The sequence below is a fragment of the Taeniopygia guttata genome, chromosome 6 (assembly GCF_048771995.1).
Source record: "Taeniopygia guttata chromosome 6, bTaeGut7.mat, whole genome shotgun sequence".
NCBI lineage: Eukaryota > Metazoa > Chordata > Aves > Passeriformes > Estrildidae > Taeniopygia > Taeniopygia guttata.
In genome coordinates this window covers 8281662-8301464 of record NC_133031.1, presented here as the reverse complement: position 1 = coordinate 8301464, position 19803 = coordinate 8281662, and the positions used below count along the sequence as shown (strand labels likewise).

The 19803-nt window shown below is 40.7% G+C and overlaps 1 protein-coding gene across 4 annotated transcripts in view; it reads right to left on the bottom strand.

Annotated features, from left to right (window-relative positions):
- Positions 1–19803, bottom strand: part of ANK3 (ankyrin 3) — a 335104-nt gene that overhangs the window by 271315 nt on the left and 43986 nt on the right. Inside the window, exon 1 of one of the 4 annotated variants that reach the window (XM_072930930.1) lies at positions 11556–12740. The exons of 2 other annotated variants lie outside the window; for them this stretch is intronic. In XM_072930930.1, coding sequence (XP_072787031.1) covers positions 11556–11618 — 63 coding nt within the window. In that variant the 5' untranslated portion in view covers positions 11619–12740. Of the gene's footprint in view, positions 1–11555; positions 12741–19803 lie in introns of those variants that run through there. One more of the 4 variants, XM_041716971.2, reaches the window with a different exon arrangement.

The window sequence follows — 19803 nt, the reverse complement described above, 5'->3', positions numbered from 1 at the left end:
GATGATAAAAACACCCACTCCAGAAATTAGGCAGAATCTGTGCTACTTTCTTCTCACTCAGAGTTTCCAGTAGAGGGAACGGTTGGATGCTGCAGCCCACAGGAGCTCTCTTCCTCCCAAGGTCATTGCAAAGGGCTGCTGACTGCCCCCTTCAAACTGGCCCTGCCTGCTGTGCATTTAATTTGACATAAGGGTCAGTTCTGCCACAATGGGGCTTCCTTAAAAATACATATGTATGTGTAGAGAAGTGAAAAACAAAGTGATGAGTGGCCACATCTTCATTTTGTTTTCAAGATCTAATTGCAGCCTAAACACCTAAACCAACACCTAAAAGCAGAATTATGAGTGAATACAGAAATCAAAGGCTGGCTGTACAGCTCAGAGTGAAATATTCCATTGTACAGGCATCTTTTCATTTAACACAGCTATAGATTTTCATAAATGAAAAGCCTGAGACGTGACAAGGAGTAGGAAGGACACCATTCTCGGCTAAATACGTGAATGTGTGTGTGTGTGTGTGTGTATATTACAAAGGAAAGGAGAAGACACAGAAAGAGACAGGAAATCCCTGTATTAGTAAGTCAAGCCATGGCTATAACAAAGATACCTGGAAAGGAAAAGTAGAATATTTGTAGCTATGGACACCCATTTACATCCAAGTAAACAGGAAACAGAAGCACACAGTTTAATTCATTACACAACAGACATCGCATCAAGAATAAGAGTTTTGGTTCAGCAAGAGAAAATACTAAGGTGGAAGCAAATAACTTTGCAGTTTTGTTGCATTTGGGGGTTTTTGGGTTCTTCTGGTTTCTGTTTTAAAGGCAACGCTAGAGGGCAATGCAGAACGAACCTGCATCCTGCATGTAATGCACAGCTGGGGCTGCTCCACAGTCCTCATGCAGCACCCCTGGGCTCCTAGCCCGGGGGCTTGGGAACTTTTTAAAGAAAATTTCGAATCTCTGTCCTGGAAGAATTTTTACTGTTTCCAGATATTTCACTTGATTTTTACTTTTTACAATACTAAGTTGCCAAGTGATGTGGTAATGTTACCAGGCTCAGCACAAATCTGGGCACACTACTACTTACGTGACTGCTCAAACTGGTACATCTGAGGGCTGGATTAAAAAAAAAAATAAAAAAATGCTGCAGTTCAAGTATAACTATACTCCTAAATTCAATAAAAAGAAGTTATTCTTCTGTTTGAGAGTTACTCTGAAAATCAGCCTTGGATTTTCTCTTCAATTTCTCTTTATCAGCATCATGAATAAGAATGTTTCAGGCCACTATTTCACTTTCCAAAGTTCAGCTTTCAGAAAAATCACTGATAGCCCTTACTGCAAATACGATACTTAAATATTCCTGACAGTTTCATCTATACCTGTGGATGAACAGACATCCGCTTTGGATTTATTTTAACTGCCAGCAGTTGATCTTCAAATACTTTCATTTACTGAGTTACTTAGTTGCTAAATTTAGTGCAGTCAGTTATAGGGCTCTATAACAAAATTCTTACATCTTTTTAACACTCTGTATAATTTTAATAGTTTTAGAATATTTGTCTCATACTGTATTGTTACAAAAAAAAAAAAAAAAAAAAAAGAGGTGGCTGCTGAAATCTGCTTAAAGAGCAAAACTGAAAACCCTATAAACCATATTTAACACCAGATTGCTATATCTGCTTGGGAACCTTTTCTCTCAAATAGTTTGCTAGTAGGTGATTACAATATTTTGAGTACCACCCTTGAAATACCTTTTTATTCTCATGTAAAATAAGCAGTCCTGAATCACATAACTCAAGCTGTACTTTGATTCAGATCCTATCTTCCTTGCTATACACATTACCTGCCTGGTTTCAGTTGCTTAAAACTATCATTACACTTATGCTCACAATACTTCTTTCCTTAAAAAAAGGTCAATAATATCTTTTTATGCTCCAGGGATCCATTTTAAAATAATATATAGCTTCCTTTTCATCTGTGACTGAATGATGAATGATAGAATGACTCTTCTGGCTACAAAAGTAAAGCTATTTACTCATTTCACCTAAGAAATATTTTTCTTATTTTTGCCTTCCAAAACTATTTCAGCTGATGTTCCTAATGACAGAAAATTGTTTCTTACCAAGTGGTAAGGAATGCCAGGACTTTGCATGTAACAGGTGTGGAAGGAGCTCTAACAAGAAACACGGTGCAGGATAGGTAGCAACAAAAGTAAAGAGGTTACCTGCTTCCATTGTCATTTGTATTCATATTCGTATTCAATTTCTTCTTTTGAAGGAGCTGTACAAGATTTATCCAATGAACATACATGAAGAGCAAGAAATGCTCTAAATGAAACTTGTTTGAAAACTGAATTTAGACAAGAAAAGTGATGAGAAACCACTCTGTACCAAACAGGCTTAAATTTGTGGTGCCTGAATAGCTGAAATAGCTAAATCTCACCATGGTTTAGGGTGGGATGACATCCCCACATTTCGGCTTACTAAAATAAAAGGACTATTAAATAAAACCCCTCTCTGTGAGGTGTCCTTCAGAGTGAATAGAATGTGAGTGGAACCAGCTGCCAGAATTACACAGACCATCTTCAATAACACGTTTTCAGCTGGAAAGCTGTTCCAAGTGACATCACTCCATTTGCTAAGGCTTTCCCCTGTGATAACGCCACCCTGGCATTCTACTGCAAATATTAATTACTAATTAGAAGTGATACTGCCTCCCAAGCAAACACACACAACAGTAATTAAGTAAATGAAATTACAGGTCTGTTTAGGGTATCAGAGAAAAGGGGAAGAGCCCTCTGCATCATCTGCACAGCATTAGCCCCATCTGAGGAGAGTACCTGTGCATCCCAAGCACTCTGCCTGAGGCCTCTGCATTCACATCCCTCACATCTCCCTGAGATTGTGCCTGGAGAGGGCCATCTCCACCAGGATGAAATGCATCCTCACCACATAGAGCACCTCCTGGTCCGGAGTGCTTTAGCAAACACTGTTTATTCTTGCAGGCTGCAAGACCAGTATATCCATGTCTCTTAGGAGGCACCACCCCAGCCAATAGAAAAGGCTGGAAATGAGCACAAGAGGGTGAGTGCCCTCTCCCTGCTGCTGCCCAAGGAAATGCCCCCACAGATGGACCCTTCTGTTTCCACTTCCTCCAGCACTCCCCTCATTTCCCAGATTCTCCCATTCACCCCTCTGGCACAAATTCCAAGAAAATTAGCAACTCCCAGCACACTAGAATCGCTCAGATTAAAAGGGTCTTATGAACATGTTCAAGAGCTTTTCAGAAAGATTCTTACTTTCTAGTTTTATACACTATATGAAATGAAACTGACTGACAAAAATTCCTGATGGGACCTTGGTTAAAAAAGCATCAGCCACTCCTTGCCTAAGGAGTGACTTAAAAACACCATTAGGGGACATGACACAATCACCAGGTAGTACAGCCAAACCCTACTCTTGGTGTTCTTTTTACCTTTTGGGTTTCATATAATTTCATTAAGATCAAAATTTATAAAATTTTTCACTACAGATTATTCCATGAATGATACACCCAAAACCAGAAGAACACAGCTAGCAGTCATCTGTTTGACACAAATATAAACTTAGACCAAACGAGAAGAAGGCCACACACACCTCAGTAATACATAATGGCTATAAAGTCATTATTACCCAAAAAAGCATTATTCCCATCAAACAGCAGTTTTAAACAAAGTCATGAAACAGATTTAATGGTGAATATGAAGCACCACATTTCTTTATAGTATTCCCTCTCTCAATGCAAGATGCTTTAAAAAAATTATTCAGACAAATCAATCATTGTTTACATTCACAAATTCCTAATGCACCATAGAGAATTCTCAGCATACACAATCTCTTGTGAGCACAAACCTGAAATAAGTCTCTGATGGTAACACCTTAAGTGCCTTAAATATACTTAGCTATGCATTTAATTCAGGCATCATAAGACATAGGGTGCCTTACATTACAAAGAAATGCTAAATAAACTATATATGTGTAGTTTTACCCTACCTAACCAATTAATTCCTCATACTAAGATAAAAATGCCAAGTTTGTCCCATGCTGGTTTGGGAAAGAAGGGATAGGAAAGTTCATGCCTGTCACCATTTATGCAGCAAATACTTTCAACTACTTTCAATAATTAAGCCAGCACCTGGCAGCCAACAGAATGCAACAACCTGCACCTCCATTAGCAAGCTGCAAAATAACTGGAAGACATTGTAGCAGTTATTGTTTCTGTAAAAATACCTTATTATTACACATACTCTAAGTCTGAGGTCTTTAGAAGAGTGATCAATGAGAATTCATTACATTATTGGCTTGATCAGATACCAAAAAGCTTGATCACTTGAAATAAGGACCTAACAGCAATTTAATAAAATATTTTTATACAGCATTAGGATTTAAATCCTGAAGGTGAACCTTTCTGGCAAGGTAAAGATCCAACTGCCAGGCACGGTGTTCTGTTTTCAGCATGTGAAGTTAATAGAGAGCCTCAGCAACATCTACTTTTTCAGCTTAAACTCCTTAATTGCCTACTTCTGTAATTACCTCTTCCTTGCTAAGCTACCTTGCTATTTTCAGCAGAAGGAGGGGATAGAAGTAGCTCCCTCCTAGCAGGGTGTTGGCTCTCTACACCCTAGAACTCAGCACTGCACCATCCCCTACTCTACCTGGAGTCAGCCAGAGGTGAAGGAAAGCTGCAGGTTCCAACACCACCTCCACAAGCTGGAAATGAGGTGAGGAGGCTGAGGAACAAGCCCATGCTCAGTCAGGGTTATGCAGATATACAGGCTCTTGTTAGCAATTCAAAGGGGGATGCCCAGATGTAGTTAGTTTTCTCAATCTGTGATTGACAGATTGATCAAAGTATTTTTAGCTTAAGTGACAACCATTACATAACTGTGATAAGCACTTCAACACCTACCAGACCTACCTAGGCACTATCACTGGGACCTACTGAATTCTATGGCTGCATCAATCATAGGGTTTGGAAAAAGGAGACAGAATAGAGACCATTCAGGAGCCAAGGAAAGGCCTCCATATGATCCAAAATAATTTGAAGCTTACAGAGGGGTTTAATAAAGACTGTTACAAAAACTTTCATATTGGTCCCTGTCGCACTGATGACTGCAGAGCTGCAGGATGAAACTGGAGCTGATCCACTGTGCCTCTTGCAGCCCAAACCCACTTTCTTAATCAAATCTAATTGTAACCTAATTGTACTTAAAACAATTTACTGCAAAGGAGACAACCTGGCCTGGACAGTAAGTGCCCAGCTTATGGAGCAGAAGACACTGGAAGTCATCCAGTCACGACCCAAGTCATGCTGGAACATTTCCCACTGCACTCCTGCTCTGCCATCCTGCACCCAGCAAGCACCACCAGGGAAATGGACTGCTCAGGGCCCTCAGTGCTATGGGTGACAGAAGGTGTGAAAACACACAGGCTCCATCCTGGAGAGGGAAAACCCACTGTAAAGGGGCAGTGCTACATGAGGGAAGTGCTGAGACAACAGCAGGTTCAACCCACACCTGGACTTAAGGCCATCAACTTCCTGATGGAGGACATGCACTGACAGGGTCATTCAAGGGAAGGAATAGCTCAGAAACCCAGTGAGGAGATGCTGAAAGAGAAATTTAAAGACAAAAAGGGAGAAGACTTTCCTTAGAAAGAAGGCAGCATGGGGGAGTGAGTGGTCCTATGGCAGCTGGAAATGGGGCTCATTGAAACAAGGGGGAAATTGCCACAAGAGGGGTAGAATTTGGCAAAGAGGAGAGAAAAAATTAAATCAACTGAAGCACTTTTCCAGTTATGCTTCAACTTCTTAGACCTATCCATCAGAAAGACAAGAACTATTCACATATGAATTTTCTGGGAAAAGTTCAAAACTGTAGGATGAACTTGTGTCACACGATCCAGTAATCTAACTCAGGCTTCATGCTCTCTCACAAGCTGCAAGATGCCTCTGTTAAAAAAAAGAATGTTAACAAAACCGTTGTTTTTTCAGCAGGAGTGGTAATTGAGCAGCAAGATGGAAGGATTGTCACTCAAGTTACAAGTTGTGCCAATTATCCAGAGTGAATTATGTTAAAAACATGAGTAACATAACAGACCATGCTGTTTCATTTCATATAGTCTGTAACAACCTCTCCCTACAATTTCTGAACCATATATGCCCAGGGGCCAGGAGCTGCTGACTAATACTACCAAAGTTGGATAGTGTCAATTAGAGTATTTTCTCCAGGGAAAAGGGATATTTGAAATGGGTGCTTTCAAAACAGTAAGATTTCTACCTTTCCATTACATATGCTTTCTTTTGTTCCAATATGATAAAAGACAAAGGTATTACCATGTACCAAAGTGATTCCAGTCAGAGTGACAGGAATCAATACATTTTAATCTTTCTGTGTCAGTTCAGAAAACTGAGATGGCAAGAAAATGTAAATGTGTTTGATTCAAGGGAAAACTGTTTTAAAGCCTAAAGTTTCAGAAAATAATTAGGCTTAAGAACAGTCAAAATGATTGAAAACTACTCAATTCCACTGTTCCTGGGCATTTACTATTTGGATATACAAATGAGGAGTATCTTCCAGAAGTTCCAGGGGCTCTTTGTGCTTTGTTTCCTCTTTAATATATCTGCTGAAAACGTGAGGTTAAAAATCTATAACATCAATAAAATGGATGCTAAAGCTGAACAAGTAGAAATTTGCAAGCAAGGCCAACCCAAACCTATTTATCATGCACCAAATTCAATTTTCAGCATAAGATGTATTGACATACTAAGGATTAAAACTATCACCATATAATTAAAATTAAATCTATAGGAACCATTTCTCATCCACAGAAACTTGAAATTAACAACATAGTACAAACTTTATTTACCAAGACAAGAATAGATCTGGTTTCCTTATAGAGCCTAATTGCGTTTTGTTTCATAAATCTAAGCAAATTTTCATTTCTCAGCTTGTCAGAAACAACCCAAATTTAGAAATCAATTTACACACCATGTAATAAGTTAATTTTATGAATAAATTAAAAGCTACAAAACTATTCAGGAAAGTCTACCATGAGCATTTGCTTTACCATTAGCAATGAGCTCTTCTCCAGTGGGAGCAACAGCAGCGAATGCTCTCCCCCAACAACAATAACGTGCATGGGAACTGAAGCAACCACATTAGCAAATCTGGTGGTAAAAGACAGCTTTGAAAGAAGTGCAACACCACCACAAATCTCAGAAACAGAACATGACTGCACATCTCGTCAAACAAAAGCCAGTGTCCACAGGTGCTGAATTACGAGCACCAGAGGATCCACTGCCACCATACACACAGAGAGAAATCATTTGACCACAAAATCATCAAACACCAAGAGCTCAGGCCCCCTGATACTGGCTCCACTGAAATCAGTGATGCTTTCAGGAGAGACAGGCTTTGATTGTAGGGGACCTGCTCCAGCTCCACCAGATCCATGGACAGCTCCTCTTCCACTGATCATGCAGTGGGGAACAGCTCATCACACCCAGGAGCCTCTGATCGCTCAGCACCAGTCCCCATACAAATTGAAATTTCTGCCCCTTGAATTTTCTCATCCAAAGACACACTGCAGACCAGACTTTCAGCAGTGTGCCACAACGGAAGAGTCCTCTCTGGAGACTGCCACTAATGCTGCTGAGTCAAACCTTGGAGCTACGACAGAGCAAATGTCCCTGGCAGAGATTGCAAAGTATGTTCCCAGTGCAGAGAGCCCAGGGTGCTGGCTCAAGAAAAGTGGATTGAGCTAAACCGCCTATTAGTCCAAAAAACAATGCTGGCTGCCCTAAGCAGCCTGACCCCAAACACTGATTTTTCACCTGCTGCATAAGCAGCTGGCTCTTCCCTGCACAAGGCATTCATTTTTGATAGAAAGCAAAGGAACACAATGCTGAAATCATGCTACAGTGATCAACTAAGCAAGGCAGACAGGTGAATTAATAAACAGATTAGAATGACCTTAAGAGGTCAGCATGAGCGCTCTCCTGTACTTTTAAGAAGAAACTCTATTTACACATTTCTCTTAGGAGTTTCCATCACTGATTTACGCAATACATACACTGAGAGACATCAGCAACAGTAATTGTGCAGGTTTTCTAAAGATCCTGGAGGAGGCAGAGGAAGAAGGGGAAACAAAAGATTCCTCAAAACAAAAAATATGCATTTTCAGCAAAGCTTCCTGTATGAGAGTTCAATGTGAAATTTAATGTGAAATTTCCCACTATCAGAAGTGACTAATTCCCAGCAAATAACCAGGAAATGAAGTGGGGAAAAAAATTACTACAGAAGTTTGAGCTAGTCTAATTTTTTTTTAATTCCTGCACTTCTGATTATCCTTTAAAGCTTCAGAGGACCAAGGAATTTTCATGGCTAATTTCATTCTTGCACTTAGAAGAGGAAAAAGAAAGAATACTCTTTTGTTGAAAAGCAAAGCATATCTTACATCTCTAATGACAGCCAAGTTCAGTGCTCTCCTATAACTGAGATTCTAAAATTCACTGGAAAGTGATGACACAAACATACAGGATAAAGCCCCTCCATAACACCTTGGGATTCAACATGGCAGTTTCAAAACACTGACACTGTAAAAATGTGGCTGGAAATTGCAGGACAACTGAAGCTCAGGCACAAGAGGCACAGGCTGCTGGTAGGGAGGAACCCTGAAGGATGAAGCAGGGAAACTAATTAGGCTTCTCATTCCATCAGAGCTAATCCTGTCCAGTGTAGCCTCAGCAATAAATATTGATGTGATACTTTCATCATCCTTTGAAAGCTGTATCCCCACTGAATACCACAGTGCTAAAACAAAGTATTGCTCTGCTTTCATCTAAATTGTCCATCCTTCATAACAAATCTCAGTGACACCTCCTGGGTGGTTTCTTATCTTTATCCTCCCCACCATGCTTTATTTTCAGCATACTTGCTGAAAATCTACTCCTTTGACCAATCTGTTCTAAATGCAGAGCTACTGCATGTCTTTATGCTCAGAAGTGAGACCCTGTTTGCCAGGTGAAGGCTAATTTTTGAGGTACAACCTAATCATCTAACTCTGGAAGATCTGAACACACACTGCTGATTGCATCTTCCCTATAGCAAACAGTGTAACCTTTCCCTTGCTGCCCCTCCTGCATATTTATTTCTGAAATTGCATAAGAACAGGAAAACCAAGAGTGGATGAAGAGGGAATGGGATATGAACGGCAGTCAAAGAGCAGAAGGAAGACTTGCCACCACTCAACTCTAGAGATAAATGAGACAGAAGGCAAGGGAAAGGCTAAATATGGAGAAAGCACAGCTGCCAGGAAAGGAAGTATCTAAAAAGAACAGGAAGGCAGGAAATACCCATTTCAGGATACCTTCTTTAGGATGGACAGGTGGCATAACTCTCTGGAACCACAGACCCAGTTAAGTTTTCACCTGGCTCAGGAGTTCACAGCCAAATACCATTTCTTAATCTAACTCCTTTTAGTTAGCTCAGTAATGCTCTTCAAGTACACCTTCACTGGCCATTCAGGGATTCATCTTCTGAATCAAAACAACACATTTAAAACCTTCCCCAAAAACACTGTGAAAAGAAGGGCAAATTTCTGCCATGACCAGAAAAATGATTGCTGCCTGTTTAAAATAGAGTAGTTCCCTTCCCATCAGGCCAACCTGGGTCAAGCCAGTGTCTAACACTGATATGGAAGCAGCCTTAATGTGCAACTAGTCACGACAGATGTGCTCCAGCCCAACACAGCACATGCCAGCTGCCTCCAGGAAGGAAAAACCAAAGTGGGGAGGGGAACATGACTTGCTGCAGGTTTGAGAAGCTGCAGCCACTCCCTGCTGAAAGGCAAAGGTCTGCAGCCACACCCTGGCGCTGGCTGCAGCTCGTGAGGCGAAGGCTCGAGGCACCAAGGGGAGCCTTTGCCATCACCTCGCAAGACATGGAGCTCTGGAGCTGTGTCCTCGGCTCACAGCGGGAGCTCACAAATGTAAACGTGTCCCCTTGTTTCCTCCAGCCTCCCCCCAGAGACCAATGATACCATTCAAGTCACCAGAGGGGTGATTTGGGCAGAGCAGCTGTGCCTACAGGAACATCACCTTTTCTAGGTGACAGCCCACACAGGCTGTGACCAGCCATTGCTGGAATAGCACGTCAGACTCCAAAGTTTGCTTAATCCTAAATCCCCTGGGCTGCTCTGTCTTGTTGGCAGTTGGGTTGGTCTTCTAGAATCCTTTAGGATCATCTGTATGAGCTTCAGCCATGGAAAGTAGTATGTGCTATAAAACGATGCCCACATTGTTGGACACCATAAAAATTATTTCTGTAACATGGTAAAATAGTAACAGTGAAAATTTCAAAACCACCCCAGAATTTACTTGCAAATGTATCTCCTAATCCTGAGGCAACCTATCATCCCTGACAGAAACATATGTCAGGAAGGTATCCTAATTTACCATTAAAAGTGATTGCAATTATATCTTTCCATGCCTCCTTCCAAAGCTGTTCTTTGCAATTCTGGGAGAATAGAAGGGCCAATATGGTTTAATTTGCTTTTTCAACAATCTGTACTGAATCCTTCACCAAGGAAATGGATTAACCATGAGGTTGTCATACACTTTCACATGGTAGGAAGGCAAACACATGCTCAGAAAATAAAGGGTGGGAGTCTGAATATATTCTCTGCAACAATAATAAACCTTTCAGATGTCTTTTTCTACAGCAGTCAAGAGAATTCACATTATAAATTAAGATACCAAGTTAATATTTAAAACAAGTTAGAAAAAGCTGAAGAAGTGTACTTCCTAGATTTAGCTATCTGTTCTTTGAGTATAAACACATGAAAATCATCCATTTCCAAGTGGGAGGTAGAAATTACATGGATATCAGGAAAGCAAAAAGCTGCAACACAAGGTAATAATCAAATTTGTCTTTTAAGCACAGTTTCAGGCAAAAGGCTTACGCCATAAGAGAAATCAGCCTCACTGAAACTGGAATTTTATTCCAGAATTTAATTGACCACAATATTTTCAAGCCCCAAAAATATATAAAACTGATCAAAGTGACACACAGGAAAAAATATAGCTTTCATAAGATTAATGCTTATTGTAAACTTGTTTTTCTTAGCCATATCCAGAATATTCATTTACATGAGCACATGTTGATTATCAGTCTCTCCTTTGAAAAAGGCTTCATTCAGATACCTGTTTATTTGTAATCCTGTGTTTGGAATACACTATGAAAGCTATAATTACCTTGAAATTCTGTGGCTAACGTATATTTAAAGCCAGGAATACTAAAATAATGCAAAACAACTGAGTTGCAATGGTAATACTGATTCCAGCAAAGAACACACCCATCAGCATCTAGCATAAACAGAACCATCCTGATTCTACCACCATCCTTATTCAAAACAGATTATCAAACCAAAGCCACTCCACACCCAGAAGCAAATAGGTCGAACACAAAATGAGTCAAAAACACAATTACAGCAGCCTGTCTGTACAGAGAGTTACCTTTTTTCCTTTCTTTTTCCTGTGAGCTGGTTTAGCATTTTTCTCCTTTGCTTCCTCACTCATTTTTCAGCAGGTGAATGTACAGGGGAAGGGGAATAAAAGAGATCACTGCTTGTATTCCAACATGCAAAGCCACTCAAGTATTCGCAGCGCTGAAGCCAAAGTCCATCTGCTGACGCTTCTCAGACAAGTAACAGAATAACTGCTTTTAAAGGCAGCCTCTGCTCCTCCTGCTCCGCCGGGAATCGCCCATAGCCTGGCTCTGCTTTCCTGCGAGAAGCGGGCTGCTCTCACATCAGTCCCGCCGCCTGAAGAACAGCAAAGGCGTTTTCCTCTCTCTTCCTTAACCAGTCTTTACTCCCGAGCTAAGACTCGCCGGCGGATCCTCGCCCGGTGCTGCGGGGCGCCGCCAGCCCCGCACGGCCGGCGCTGATGAGGAGCAGCAATTAGTGGCGGTGCTCACAGGGGCTCACCCGAGGAGGATTCGCCGTTCGTTCCCCGCAGACACGGAAAGCGAGCCCGAATCGCTCGGATTGCCGGCCGCGTACAATACCGACATGTGTTGAATGCATCAGGGCATACCAGAAAAGGAAGCCTCCAAGAGTGATAAAAGATCGGGTTACTGGATCTTAAAGCCACTCCCAGGCAGAATCAAACAATAAAAGGCACAACACGCTGCTGAAGAAATTGCTAGATGAGAGGTTTACGTTTCCAACAGCTCTATATCCCCGTCCAAAGGACCTGGAAATTGCCACTCTGAACAATAAGCTTTGCAATATTAATTATTCATCTCATCATAAAAGCAGCAACAGCATTTCGGCAAAACACACGTTTACAACTATTCCTGCCTGTGCGAGCTTGCTCCTCCCTTGTTCGCCTGTTCCTATGACAGGATTTGCAGGGTCCCTGCAAAGGCAGCTCTCACACAAGTGTTACGTGCCTCACGTATGTGCACGACGGGCAAGTCACAGATCATGTTTCCACATGCTGCCACCTACTCCGCTGAATGCTTTGGCTACTTCCCTACAAGTCTCATGGAAAAAAATAAAAATAAATAAATCAGGAGAGGGCAGAGACTTCAGAGCAGTAATTCTCTCCCCTCCGTGCCCATTAAGACATTACACACAACCCACAGGTTACCCACAGCCATGACAGCAGCCATCCAACACGTCTGAATGCCGTCATTGCCACATTTCAGGCTGTGCTCCTCTTTAGGCATAGCCACACATTCCTACATTGCCCCTTAGGATCCCCTCGGGGAAGGTGAGAGGGTGGAACAGGTATCAGACATCCTGCAACAGCCCCATCCTCTGTGCTCGGACTGCACACTTGAGGTAGCAAAATGCTAGTTTGCCCATTTCTGAGGTGAAATCAATCAGAGGTTGTTGGCAGAAGAGACAATGAGAGGGTTTGCTGTGTTGTTATTTTCCTGGGGGGGTTACAGGGTGGGGGTGATATTTGTCTGTTTGTTTGCATATTGAGGTTTTCCTTAAACAGGCAACGACCAATTAATACATGCATTTTGGGGGTGGTTGAGGTTCATATCAGGATCCTCCTGCCTTGCCTCTTTCAGATCTTCTCGCCCCTCACCCTCCTTTCAGCAGCATTTCACTCACGACAAACAACACGCGTACCGCAGACTAAGAAAAGAAGAAGATGTAATGCACTGATTCATAATGCTATTTGCCTGAAAGCTTTCTCCTCGGATCATTCCCTACAAATGAATTTCAGTGAGCCACCACAACAGCACCATCAGATGGAAGCTGTTTTCTGTGTGCTGGCAACAAGTCCTTGTGCTCGCTGTCTCCAGGGGCTGGAAACAAACTGGCATCACCTGACCCTGGGGCTCCAAACCGGGGAGTTCATTCCCCACCTCAGCCTGGCAAGGTTGGTGCTCTGAGGAACTGCACCTCATACAGTGCCCAGTTTAAATAAACACTGCCAGAACACTGCCCAAAATTAACCTTGAATCTTCTTTTAAGTCGCTGACATACAATGAAATTCCTACTTATAGACAATATTTTGGTACAAAACACAAACGCTGTTGATAATGCACAGGAATTTAATTTTCACCGGCAGCTTGTTTTTAATGGCCATCTCCAAGAACAAAAAAGCACCTCAGCCTTTGCCAATTTCACTTTTTCTATATGTTATGCTACAAACTAAACTGCTCTCTGCTGGTTAACAGTGGGTAAAACAATGCTTAAACAATCAAAATAACATCCCATCCTTAATGCCCGTACAAAGCAAACCTCCTCCCTTCAACTATGTGTGCATCCACCTGGACAACACATTGCTTTCTGAATTAAGTCCATATAGATAGAGTTCAAGCACAATTAACTGTGTATTCTTAAAAATAAGTTCAGGCTTGGATCCCTTACATTAGCCAACTAAAAGAAAGCCTCTAGTTTGTGGCATGCTTAGCTAATTGTATGTATAGAAAGCAGTTTTGTATTACTCTTTAAATTAAAATGTTATAAACAGTCAGAGCAACTTGTTGGCTGCCAGATGCTGACACACTGAAACCATTCCCTGATCTCAGGCAGCCAATGGAGGAATATCACAGGCTCCCACTGAACTTTGGTTATTCCAATGGGTACCTCCACAAGTCCAGCCCATTAGATAGAAACTGGTTTTTAGGGTTTTTTTAACACATCACATCCTGTCTATAACTCAGGTAGCACAGAAGATATTGAATTATCAGTGCCCTACTTCAGAACCCCTTTAATTTTTCATGTTTTCTCTCTCATTTTAACAAAAATGAGTAATCTCCCAAGCAATGGTATATTTAGAATGTGAAGGAAAAATCTAGATAAGCAATAGAAGAATTTTATAGTCACAAGATGCTCAGAGAGGTAGAAAAAGCTCTCACACTCCTCTCCTCCCATATTGCTCAGCTAACCATAGCAACCCTGCTGAAAAGAAATGTAATGAATCTCTCTTCTACCACTTGAAATAATCATTCATCTGTCAACATTTAGACACTTTTATGAGGTCTTGTTTTTCATTTACTCCTTACCTCAAAAAAATTGTCAAATTCTTATACTCCAGGTAAGGAGGAAAAAGAGGCAGCTAAGTACTAGATATTAGAGTCCTTAATAGAAATACACAACAGATTTCTTTGGAAAGGCTTGTAGGAAGGAAAAAAAAAAAAAAAGAATAAATTATTTTTCCTTCTTCATGTCATGCCTTTCAACTTTATTCCTCTGCAGAGCCACAAATTAACTTTGATAGTAAAACTATTATAAAGCAACTGCTGACATCAGTCTGTCTCTAAATTACACTATGGAAATTATTCAGATTATCCTTCTTCCATCCCTAGGCTTCTGGCATGCTCAGTGTAACTCTGTGCACTTAGATGCCTAAGGCAACTGAAATGGAAGGAGAAATGCCAAACAAGACTGCCTGGAAAAATTAAGATTTTCAAACACCCAAGAAAAGGCTCTTATGCACATCAAAGTGTGTCACAAGCAAAAATCCTAAACTTAAAAAAACTTTGTATTTTTAAGAAACAACAGGAGACAAGGAAAATTTAAAGAAAAGCTCAAAGCTTAAATGAAAAAAGCAAATAAAACAAACAAAAAAAAAAAACCCAAAAAAAAAAAAAACTAAAAGCAAATACCAGGGCAGAATTACCTTAAAATATGCTAAGGAAGCATTGGCATTCAGAAAGAACATATGCTTAAAGACACTGCAGTAATGCTATGATCAAAGCAGCAGTTCAATATATTACAAATTACAGCTCCTATCTACTATCTAGGTAGCCCTTGCTCACAGAAGCATTTTCATCTTTCCAACATTCACAACATTTCCTTTGTGGACGTGCACTTTCGTGTATTTTGTGTATGACTTGGTAAGCTAAAAGAACAACATGCAGAAATCTAACCCTAAGAAAATGCACAGCAGCTTGGAAAAGTGAAGTTCATGCTACTGAGCTTTGAAATCTTTTGATGGGTGATGAGAACACACACACTGCTCCCTGTAACTTGCTGCTTAATCACAGCACTGCCTGGAAGTGAACTTTCCCAACCTCCTCGATACGTATCAGTTCTAGGACAGTTCTATTTTTAAATCAAAATAACTCGCATAAGAGGACTAGAGGATGGGCCAAGTTCTGTCTATCAGGACAGTTCTATTTATAAGTTAGAGTGACTTGCATGCAAGAAGCGAGGGGGACACAACTTGTTATTGGGAACCTGTTTTGTAACCGCCTGCAATGGGATCTAAAATGAATGGCTATGGTAGTTCCTTGCTCTGCCAGAACACAGCCCAGATCCAAACAGCCAAGCAATTCCTAAGCCTAACAACAGGACTCAATACAGAGAAAACAGGCCAGCCAAAAGTCAGCTTTCTCCTAATACATGCAGAAACCCACAAGCTTAATTTAACAAAAAACTTACGGCATTCAGCGTTAACTGCAGGATCACTTTGCAGATGGACTGCTAGTGCTTCCTCAAGCAATATCCTACACTAAAAGCAGCCAAAACTCAAGGTTAAACCAAGTATTACCTAGACAGGACTGGAATTTGTGCTGAGAGTATGGAAGGCAAATTAACATGACTCCTCTTTCTCTTACAAAATTAAAACCGAAAGTCAATGTACAAGATGTATTTTCCTTTCAACTATGAAAGGAAGTACTTTGTGAAAACATGAAAAGCTATGAAAAATGTTTTCAGCTCAGTCTAGATTGCTTTTCCAAATCCATAATTTGAGCAAAACAGCAGCTTAAGAAAATTACAATTTAAATATTGGCATTACTAGACATCATTAACTAGACATTAACTTCATTAACTAGACATCTAACCTGGCCTGTTTACCAATCAGCTCTTGTTTACAAAGCTGCACATGTCCAAGAGTCCATTATCCCATGTCAACAGAAAAACAACCCAAAACCCCCTTATATTCAGGCTAAGATTATGAGAATAGAGTGGTGGTTTACGACCTAGCCACCATACCCTGTTGCTGGCACAATCCACTGTAGAACTACCAACCTGAAGATTTTCTTGGCCTAAAATTCCATGCTGTAGGTTACATCTGCCTCACTATCTCCTCCCTCCCTCTAAATGGCAGTCCTGGAACAATATTCCAGGGTAGAAGCAGAAATCAAATAAAGAAATAAGAGACCTCTGACCAAACTCTTGATGAAGAGAACTGCACTCTCCTCTGAAAGGAAAGAAGCAGGAAAGGAATTACTACAACTCCTTCAGGAGGACAGATACTGATATTAGATAAAAGATTAATTCTCATCTTTAAAAAGCTCACTGAGAATTAAATGCAAACAATGGTTAAACAACTCAGGTTAACAAGATAAAATGAACTTCTGTATTAAGTCTAGGGATGAACATGAGATGCTAACATGAATCAAAACCAAGCTGTCTTGCCTTCACAATTACTCTAACATATGTTAGCTAACTGAATGTAAGAGCCTCGAGGACAAACATCCCTTGAGGACAGAACTGAAGGGAGTCTGGGAGTGAAGCCCAGAGTGGCTGGGAAGTTACGCTCAGGGAGAAAGCAAGCTAAGAGATGAAATTCCTTCCCTGACTCCCTTCAGGGGCTAAATCAGCTTGCCTTAAAACATCCTTCAGTAGCTGAAATGTGCAAGAACTCCAGTCCATTAATAAGGGAATACCAATCCAAAAATTAGATAAGGAAAAAAGAATAATATTACAAAAGTCCTGCAAAATTTGTTAGCGCAGTTAATTCTCTGCTGACTGCATTTGAAAACACTGTTACATAAAGAGAACATACTTTATATCCAAGCTATAAATTCTTATTTACCAGCTGAGATACTTTGTGAAAAATCCTGGCTTTGATTTCACTCCTGTAGTGTTTTCCAAACAAACCCTTTTTTTTTTTTTTCAAACCTTCTTTTTTAGAAACCTTTTTTTTAAGTGTAAGCCTAGAAAAACAGACCATTTTGGTAAGCTAAGAGGTCAAGTTTTATACTAAGCACACATATTGCTGTCAGGAAAGTCTTGCAGAGGAAGGATGGCAGTGAGAGCAGCCCATTTTGGACAAACCTCCACAGTTCCCCACCCTACAAAGCAGCATTTCAGAGAAGGTATTGCAATGTCCCTTTCCTTCAGCACCTTGGCAGGACTTGGACAGCACAGGGTGCTTCCCAGCACGCAGTGTCTCCCCGTGTTTCCATCTGGGATGCAAGAGGACACCACCCAGGGCTGGTTTGCACAGGCTGTGTGGCATCTGCACTGCCAGGGGCAGGTGTGTGTCACCTCGCCACGGTGCCACCACGCCGGCTGGCCAGGGCTGCTGTCATCACAGGGCTCCACCAGGCTGTTTGTCAGACAACAGCGCCTCACAAGAGCTCATCTGTGGTCAGACCCCTCAGATCCAGCCCAACACCACCCCATGAAGTATGTGAGGCAGTGAAGGTGGGCAGGGAGCAGCTCCACGCTCAGGTGCAGCGCAGCCTCCTCCCCAGCACAGCGCTTATTGCGACAAGCACTGTGAAAAGGACAGGAGCGTCACCAGCCAGGGAAATGGTACAAGCCTTCATGGCAGATTATGCACAAATTCACTGAACTAGGAAGTGCTGAACAACCCAAATTTAGCTTTGATTCTAAGGCCCCAGGCTGCAAGATTTTTTTAAGCCAGACGCTCCTCCGAATTTCACTGATGAAATCACAGCAGCAAGAAAAGCTGCTCTTTTAAACATGGGGGGAGAAAGTAATGTTGGAGCAACTCCACTTTGGGAACCCATTTGGAGCATAAAACACAGTAAGCTATCTAGCAGATTTCTGCCTAATTAGAGAGAAAAAGATGGGTCTTGTGATAATTTGGTTAGGCGACAATTTCTTCATTTCTTACTTCTTAATTTAAATCACAATATCCCAAGTATCTGTTGTAAGCATAAATTTAAAACCGAAAGAGAAGTACTAAGTCACAGCACTAACTGAAAAATGCTTAACATTAAATTAAGTTAATAAATGAAGTTTCTACTGAGGGATAAAACAAAAAATATTTCTAGCTTCCTGACTAGAAATTATTTATAGCTTCCTGACTGTTGGGCCTATTATGGTCCAACAATTTCTTAAGCATGTATAGGAGCTGTCTAACAGTCATTTGCCCAAGTGCCTTTTAAAGACAAAACCCCCAAATTTGATACCCAGTCTACACTGTTAACAGTTATTGCAATATTATCTATAGAAGTCTGTTTATATTTGCACATAGACAGCTATACTACAATATAGTCCTGAGGTAAATAAGCTTATATAAACCATTAAATTAGAATTTTTTTTCCTCCAGGGATTAAATTTTCCCTACATGTTTTGGTTATTTTGCATTCTGACAAAAAACACAACCAAGGGCAAAACATTTGGGGGCAGGGAAAGAAAAAAAGAGGGGTTGTCTTCACTCCTACCTCTCATGCAATATGTTTCTCCTGCTCCATGTTTTAGGAAGGAAAAGGTGCCTAAAAAGGCTGTAAGACTGTTTCCATGAAAAACTAATAATTGGTTTGGGGGTTTTGTTTGTTGTTGGGGTTTTTTAACATCTCCAACAATTAAAGCATTTGGTTTTTTTGGTCAAGCTACAACACATACAAAAATAGGCGAAATGATGGCCATAATTATTTCACAGAGCACCAGATGATGGGTCATATCCTATTTACATTCCAGGCTGTATGCTGGCCATGATTAGATTTCTCTCATTAGAAGATCCGTGGATAGGAATAAATTCACAGATAATGGAGAGACAGAGACTAAACTGGAGGGAGAGTGTAAGAGGTCAAACAGCAAAATGCACTAAATGTCATCACTCAGTAATATAAAGAGAGACACTATTACATTTACTTTCTCCTCACCCCATGTCCATAATTTGTGGTGTCCCAGAGAATCTCAACATCTCACAGCAACAAATGTTTTTTGCTTCAGTGTGATTTTTTTTCCTTAAATCTCATGGAAAGAGTAAAAGTAGTTTGACATTTCACCTCTTCCCAATATGAAAATAACTAAAATTTTTCTTTTCAAAATATAACACTTCCTAATATGAAAATAAGTAAGGCTTTTCTTTTCAAAAAAACAACTATCAATCAATCATATGAGGCTGCCCTGGGTCTGTGCCTGTCATTAAAAACACACACTTTTAATTGGAGTTACGAAGTTAATTTACACACAGCTCAAAAAGGACAACTTCCATCTATCAAGATCTGTCAAATATTTGCTTCAACAGACCTGAATGAAAATTAAGAGTTTCTTCCTACAATCTGTTGATTTATAACACTAAA